The 8,549-nt window shown below is 39.0% G+C and overlaps 1 protein-coding gene across 1 annotated transcript in view; it reads left to right on the top strand.

Annotated features, from left to right (window-relative positions):
• Positions 1–2,212: 2,212 nt before the first annotated feature.
• The window catches only part of LOC133642987 (MIF4G domain-containing protein B-like), a 9,883-nt gene continuing 3,546 nt past the window's right edge, over positions 2,213–8,549 (top strand). The window contains exons 1-6 of the mRNA XM_062037409.1: positions 2,213–2,524; positions 2,596–2,703; positions 2,959–3,078; positions 3,148–3,257; positions 5,289–5,444; positions 5,528–5,620. Of these exons, the coding sequence (XP_061893393.1) occupies positions 3,000–3,078; positions 3,148–3,257; positions 5,289–5,444; positions 5,528–5,620 (438 nt within the window). The 5' untranslated portion in view covers positions 2,213–2,524; positions 2,596–2,703; positions 2,959–2,999. The remainder of the gene's footprint in view (positions 2,525–2,595; positions 2,704–2,958; positions 3,079–3,147; positions 3,258–5,288; positions 5,445–5,527; positions 5,621–8,549) is intronic.

The raw sequence follows: 8,549 nt of genomic DNA on the forward strand, positions 1-8,549 counted from the left end.
AATAAAAATAAATAAATACTAGGTGAAGTAAGTTATATTTCATATGGTGAGATGAGTATTATTATCTAAAAAATGAATGGATGGATAAAATAAATTCAGAATGTTTCTTATGGTTCTTTTTCATTACTTTTTCATAACATGGTCACTACTGCCTAGTTTCTCTTGTTATATTCTTTTTTTACTGTTAGATTTGTATTCTCATTGTTGCTTTTTATTTGTATTCTTATTGTAATATTTTTCTATTTGTCTTCCATTTATACCCCCATTATTTACTTTTTACCATTTAAATTCGATCTCAATTCTGTACACTGCTGCTGGAATTTTAATTTTCTTGAGGGAATTCTCCTGAAGGAATCAATAAAGTGCTATCTATCTATCTATCTTCTTCTTTGTACTTTGTAAACACTTTAAGTTTGAAGAGTTTCTTGAAGTGGATATTAGTACATTGTTTGATTTCTTTGTTTAATCCATTCCATCATTTAATTCCACATACTGATATACTGAAGGTCTTAAGTGTTGTACGTGCGTACAAATGTTTTAAATTAAATTTTTCTCTAAGAATTATATTTCTCCTCTTTTGTTGAGAAGAATTGTTGTATATTCTTGGGTAGCAGATTATAGTTTGCTTTCTGTATAATTTTAGCTGTTTGCAAATTCACTATGTCGTGGAATTTCAGTATTTTCGATTCAATGAATAAAGGGTTTGTATGTTCTCTATATCCAACATCATGTATTATTCCAACTGATCTTTTTTGTAACACTGTTAATGAATGAAGTGTACTTTTGTAGTTATTTCCCCATATTTCTGCACAATACCTCAGATATGGTAACACTAGCGAGCAGTAGATTGGATAAACTTCTAGAATGCTGTCGCAAATATTTTATTGGACTGCATTAGAATTTCGATTAATCGGTTGAATGAAATAAGAAATCATATTGCAACCTATTTTTATGGACTTGCCTCTTTGTGATGTTACATTCCTGTTATAAGCTGTTATACAGTAAATGTCTTGAGCTCTTATTTTGAAGGCGCTAAGAGCGGAAGGGGTGGAGCGGAGTTTTGAAAACAAACGAAATAAAGTGGTCCTTGTGTAAAACTGGAGCCTCCGTGTTTGTTATTTTGTAGTTGCATACCGTACAGGCGACATATATAAACCCTCGGTTACAATATCATGGTAGAAAACACAAAAAAATGCTCCCTCCAGCCACAAGATGGTGACCGAGATTCCAACCATCCATAGGCAGGGAACTCTCTTGTCGTAATAGTGACTCTTTGAATGGATGAAGGGGTCCTTACATCAAGTATTGTATAGTGGTTTACGTAAAGAAGGCCATCAAAAATATTGTATTAGACTTATCTTGACTGGACGTAATTAATCAGTTGAATTAAACAAGAAACCAAGAAAGAAAAAAACACAAAAAATGTTTCCTCCGGCCACAAGACGGCGACCGAGATTCCAACCATCCATAGGCAGGTAACTATCATGCCGTAATAGTGACTACTTTTGAGTGGATGAAGGGGTCCTTACATCAAGTATTGTATAGTGGTTTACGTCTAGAATGCTGTCAAAAATACTTTACTGGACTCATCTTGACTGAACGTATTAATCAGTTGAATGAATTAAGAAATCATATCAAGAAAGAAAACACAAAAAAAAATTCCCTCCGGCCGCAAGACGGCGACCGAGATTCCAACCATCCATAGGCAGGGAACTGTCATGCCGTAATAGTGACTCTTTGAGTGGGTGAAGGGGGTCCTTACATCAAGTATTGTATAGTGGTATACGTAAAGAAGGCGTCGAAAATATTGTATTGGACTTATCTTGACTGAACGTAATTAATCAGTTGAATTAAACAAGAAACCAAGAAAGAAAGAAAACACAAAAATGTTTCCCTCCGGCCACAAGACGGCGACCGAGATTCCAACCATCCATAGGCAGGGAATTATCATGCCGTAATAGTGACTCTTTGAGTGGATGAAGGGGGTCCTTACATCAAGTATTGTATAGTGGTTTACGTCTAGAATGCTGTCAAAAATATTTTATTGGACTCATCTTGACTGAACGTAATTAATCAGTTGAATGAATTAAGAAATCATATCAAGAAAGAAAACACAAAAAAATGTTCCCTCCGGCCACAAGACGGCGACCGAGATTCCAACCATCCATAGACAGGGAACTATCATGCGTAATAGTGACTCTTTGAGTGGATGAAGGGGGTCCTAACCTTACATCAAGTATTGTATAGTGGTTTACGTCTAAAATGCTGTCAAATATATTTTATTGGACTCATCTTGACTGAACGTATTAATCAGTTGAATGAATTAAGAAATTATATCAAGAAAGAAAACACAAAAAAATGTTACCTCCGGCCACAAGACGGCGACCGAGATTCCAACCATCCATAGGCAGGGAATTATCTTGCCGTAATAGCGAGTCTTTGGTATTTACTACCTGCCTGGGTGGAGTGTTGATGCAAAGTATCGTCACGAAATAAGGAATATTCTCGTAACATTCATCTAAACGTAAGGATTATTTATTTTGAGGTAGCGTTCAGGTTTTTCCCCAATAATTGATTATGGTTGTTTTTTTTTAGACAGGCGTTCCTTCCGCGTGCCTAAATCCGAACTCCGAGTTTCTCCGAAGTAAAACAGCTACACTCGCTAGCGTCACCAATTTGGATCAACATTGGATTTAATTTCAAGTAAGTGCCACCAATTGTATTAACTAAGCTTTTTAAATTGCCGAATTAGTTTTTTGAGGGTTGTGTTAATGTGTCAACGTGTAATGTGCGGCGACGTTTGTGCGACCTGTTTGCCCATGTAATCCCTCCAGTGTGGGGCAGACAATTTTGATGACAACACAAGATTGACAGCTATTGTTGACTCTCAAAACACTGCGGCTCTGTTGTTCCAACAGGAGTTTGCAATTGTACAATCTAACATTATGTTCATTGTAGCGTGGCAGACCTCCAGAGTATTTTCGGTGTTTCCTGTGGCTATGGAGAACCCCCCAGAGGACTACAAGATCCAGTCCTTTGACATGCAAACGCAGACGTTGCTCAAAACAGCCTTGAAAGGTGAGACTGTTGTGAATTCCAAAGCGTAACGGCACATAAACCGCACTTCGGCACGTGTTCATCTTCCAGATCCGGGCTCGGTGAATCTGGAGAAGGTGTCCAGCATCATTGTGGATCAGTCTTTGAAGGACCAGGTTTTCAGTCGAGAGGCCGGACGCATCTGCTACACCATTGTGCAGGTCTCTACCGTGTTTGAAGATATATATATACGCCATCGTTCCGCTATGGCACGCCGTACGTCGGATGCGAAGCTGCAATCACAAATTCCCTACCGTTTGAGTTCACTTGAGCAGTGCTAGCCAATGAGCTAAAAGTCACAGGCTGTCGGCTCACTGCCTGTGCGATTTAAACAACTTATTATTGCACGGTCACATTAGCTGGCATTTGTTACATCTGTTCATCTACGACGCTTGCTCAAATAGTGGTTTAGGGGTATGTACTGTATTGTACAAAACCCAAAACCAGTGAAGTTGGCACGTTATGTAAATGGTAAATAAAAACAATACAATGATTTACAAATCCTTTTCAACTTATATTCAATTGAATAGACTGCAAAGACAAGATATTTAATGTTCCAACTGAGAAACTTATTTATTTTTGCAAATAATCATTAACTTAGAATTTAATGGCAGCAACACATTGCAAAAAAGTTGCATTTTTACCACTGTGTTACATGGCCTTTCCTTTTAACAACACTCAGTAAACGTTTGGGAACTGAGGAGACACATTTTTGAAGATTTTCAGGTGGAATTATTTCCCATTCTTGCTTGATGTACAGCTTAAGTTGTTCAACAGTCCGGGGGTCTCCCTTGTGGTATTTTAGGCTTCATAATGTGCCACACATTTTCAATGGGAGACAGGTCTGGACTACAGGCAGGCCAGTCTAGTACCCGCACTCTTTTACTATGAAACCACGCTGTTGTAACACGTGGCTTGGCATTGTCTTGCTGAAATAAGCAGGGGCGTCCATGGTAACAACATATGTTGCTCCAAAACCTGTATGTACCTTTCAGCATTAATGGTGCCTTCACAGATGTGTAAATTACCCATGTCTTGGGCACTAATACACACCCATACCATCACACATGCTGGCTTTTAAACTTTGCACCTACAACAATCCGGAGGGTCCTTTTCCTCTTTGGTCCGGAGGACACAACGTCCACAGTTTCCAAAAACTATTTGAAATGTGGACTCGTCAGACCACAGAACACTTTTCCACTTTGCATCAGTCCATCTTAGATGAGCTCGGGCCCAGCGAAGCCGGCGGCGTTTCTGGGTGTTGTTGATAAATGGCTTTCGCTTTGCATAGTAGAGTTTTAACTTGCACTTACAGATGTAGCTACAAGCTGTAGTTACTGACAATGGTTTTCTGAAGTGTTCCTGAGCCCATGTGGTGATATCCTTTACACACGGATGCCGCTTTTTAATGCACTACCGCCTGAGGGATCGAAGGTCACAGGCATTCAATGTTAACGTGCAGTGATTTCTCCAGATTCTCTGAACCCTTTGATGATATTACGGACCGTAGATGGTGAAATCCCTAAATTCCTTGCAATAGCTGGTTGAGAAATGTTGTTCTTAAACTGTTGGACAATTTGCCCACGCATTTGTTGACAAAGAGGCGACCCTCGCCCCATCCTTGTTTGTGAATGACTGAGCATTTCACGGAAGCTGCTTTTGTACCCAATCATGGCACCCACCTGTTCCCAATTAGCCTGTTCACCAGTGGGATGTTCCAAATAAGTGTTTGATGAGCATTCCTCAACTCTCTGTCTTTTTTGCCACTTGTGCCAGCTTTTTTTTGAAACATGTTGCAGGCATCAAAAAATAAAGTTTCTCAGTTGGAAAATTAAGTATCTTGTCTTTGCGGTCTATTCAATTGAATATACGTTGAAAAGGATTTGCAAATCATTGTATTCTGTTTTTATTTACCATTTACACAACGTGCCAACTTCACTGGTTTTGGGTTTCGTACATACACAGTGTAATATACAAATACATTGTAATATGTACAGTACACAACTTAGAAGCATAATTTAGAACAAAAATAACATTTACTCTGTGTAATTTTTATTAAACACTGTTATTAAAAGAGATAAATCCATATACTGCATGAATTACTTTATTTAGGGTGAGGTTTTTATTTGTTCAAATGCATTGCCATGGTAATTGTTAGTGGTGATTATTCAAATCTGACTCTCTGGTTACAGGCGGAGGCCAAGCAAAATAACGGAAACGTGTTCCGGAGAAGCCTGCTGAACCGCCTCCAGCAGGAGTTCAAGGAGCGTGAGGAGACCAGAGCTCGGTCCCTGCAGGAGTGGATCTGTTTTGTGACCTTCATCTGTAACATCTATGACTACCTCAAAGTAAGGAATATTTAGCACTGTACTACTAACTGTAGTGCAGTATACAGGTACCAAAATATTGCTGTCATGTTTCTGATGCTCAGGTGAACAACATGCCCATGGTGGCTCTGGTCCTTCCCGTCTACGACTGTCTGATGAGGTTGGCGCAACCGGATGCTTTAATGAATGAAGAGGAGGTAAAGAAGAATGTATTTTGTTTTAAGATATTTCCCTATGATGCCCGATAGAGCATGTGTCAAACTCAAGGCCCGGGGGCCACATCTGGCCCGCCCCATTATTATTTGTGGCCCGCGATTGCCTGGAAAGAATGTGCATCAACTTTATCTTTATAGATTAATGTATCTACATTTTGACATAAAAAAGCATGAAGGCATGCAAATGCTGCTCTTAACTCAATATTGTTTGATGCAACAAGAAAGGGATTTAATACGGCCCCATTCCTGGGTGGATCTCGCATGAGAGGAAGAGGAGGGGTTTACACATTTTGCAATGCCGCCTGTGGAAAATGAGCTAAAGCTCCACTCTGCATAGCAACTGACGCTGTGGTCAAAGTTGGAACGGCGGCTAAAGTAGATAGTGCACTGGGGATGATGCTCGAAACCGGTTTTCCCGGTTGTTCGATAAGAAAAGAACAGTCCTCGGACTCGAATCCCTTTTTGAGAACCGGTTCCCGTTATCGAGACAACTATAGTAAAGAAAAAGAGTTGGTTCTTTATTCGAATCCCTTCCCACAGGAAATGCCCTGTGGGACGCAATATTATGCCCATTTGATTGTAGACTCTTACTGACACCTTGTGGCGATATGAAAATACTACGCGTCAATAGTTTGGGCACTTCCGGGTTGGCGAGTCAGTTCAGTTCATGAGAAGTAGACAAGTTGTGTTAGCTCCTACAAGCCTTGGAAAAGATAAGTCTGTAAGTAAACTGTTTAACTTGTTTATATAACTCAATATTAAGGTGGAAAGTGTTTCAATTTGATAGTAAGATGTCTATTGAAAAACGATTTTTGTGCACTGTTTCAATTAATGTTTTGAGGACTTTAAAATGGCTGCCAGTCGTGTATTTCTACCATCGAAATAGTTTCAACACTCAGAAGTATTTGTTTGATTATAGTACTGTATATTTGTGTGAAGCTAATATTTACATATTGTGTATTACATTTCAGTATGTTAATTGAATCACATAGTTTATACATTTGTCATTGTGTGTATTTCAGTTTAAAAAAATAAAAAATAACAGTCCAGTGCAAGACAAAAGTAAAGATAGGAAAAGACAAAGCAAGATCAACAACAATGAAGAGCCTAAATCAGACCTGGGCATTGTACGGCCCGCGGGCCGCATCCGGCCCTTTGCGCATCCCTGTCCGGCCCGCGTGAGGCCAACCAAAAATTTCAAAATAAATTTCAAAAAGTATCTATGTCGAGTGTGCAATACAACGGTGCTGCTTTTGTTTTGAAAAGCGTTATTTGTATTACTTCCGTGTGGACGTATGCGCGTGTGCGATTGTGAGTGAATTGAACGGCGCAATAACAAATTACAAAATAAAGTTTAAAAAACATCTATGTCATGCGCGCAATACAACTGTGCTGCTTTTATTTTGAAATGTGTTATTCATGCCATATGTCCGGGGGGAACCTGTGAGTGCAGGTGCACAGCGACAAGTGATGAGACGCTAAAAAAAGAAAAGTTGATGACGAATGGCGTGTTTTGGACTGCCAAGTATTTCTTTACATAAATTAATGGTAAAGCCGTGTGCTTAATTTGTGGTACACAGCTTGCTGTGTTTAAAGAATATCATTTTAATCGCCACTACACGAAGAAACACGAGGGAAAATACCGGAATGTGTCTGATGAAGCGCGCGCAAGGGAGGCTGATGCGTTGATGGTAAAACTGCAAACCCAACAAGGACTTTGTGCCATATTTCACACCCCCAGAGATGCAGCCGTCAGGACAAGTTTCGTCATTTCTCACAAAAGCGCCAGAAAAAGTAAGGCGTTTTCTGACGGAGAGTTTATTAAGGAGTGCTTATTGGACTCTGTTGCGCTGTATGCCCGGAGACTTAGACTGTTTTTCGCTAACTTTGGATGAGATCTGTGATGTACGTGACACCTCCAGCTGCTCTTCTTCTTACGTGGGATAACTGCAGACTTTCAAATCACGGAGTAGGTGGCAGCCATGCAGTCAATTAAAGAGACAACCACAGGTAATGACTTGTTCACATAGGTAAATGCGTGTTTGGACATGTTAGGACTGAAATGGGACAAGCTGGCAGGTGTGACAATCCAATCCAATTTATTTATATAGCACATTTAAACAACAAAATGTTTCCAAAGTGCTGCACAACAATATTAAAAACAATATTCAAATATTATCCTTAGCTCCACCAATGACTGAATAAAAAGAAAAAACAATTACATATAAAACCAATATAAAAAACAATATAAAATAAATATGATTAAAAACTATTTTTAACAACAGATGGTTGTCCAAATCTGATGGGGAAAAATGTTGGACAATGCAGGACAAAGTGACCATCAAAAGCAATCTGCTTTTGTATAAAGTTAAATGAGGTTAAATTAAATTATTATTATTATTATTAATTATTATTATTATTATCATCATTATTCTTTATCTTACGGTATATCAAAAATAATATTGAGCAAAATTTAATTGAAATATTGTCGTGTGGCCCTCCAGCAGTGCTCGGGTTGCTTATGCGGCCCCCGGTGAAAATTAATTGCCCACCCCTGGCCTAAATGGATTCATCTGCTTTGGAACTTTATTAGACGTCTTGGATTGTTTGTTAGCTGTCTGCCAAGCTGTATAACCTCAACACGTCTAGTGAGGGCAAAACAGGCAATATGCAATTATTGCCAGGCTTCGCTCTCATGTAAGGGAAAAATAATTGTTGATTGATGACTGTGGTGTTCTTAGTGTCATAGTGTGTAGTTAGTATGTTCCAATAGCAGCAGAAGTGCACTTTTTGGAGAGCTGTATTATTTTCAGTTTTGTGCCCAAGGGACTGGATTTTATTTAACACTATATTATTATTTATACACATAGTGATCACAGAGACAGGTTGTTTTTGTGTTACTGTATATATT

This window comes from Entelurus aequoreus, linkage group LG25 (genome assembly GCF_033978785.1).
Source record: "Entelurus aequoreus isolate RoL-2023_Sb linkage group LG25, RoL_Eaeq_v1.1, whole genome shotgun sequence".
Taxonomy (NCBI): Eukaryota; Metazoa; Chordata; class Actinopteri; order Syngnathiformes; family Syngnathidae; genus Entelurus; species Entelurus aequoreus.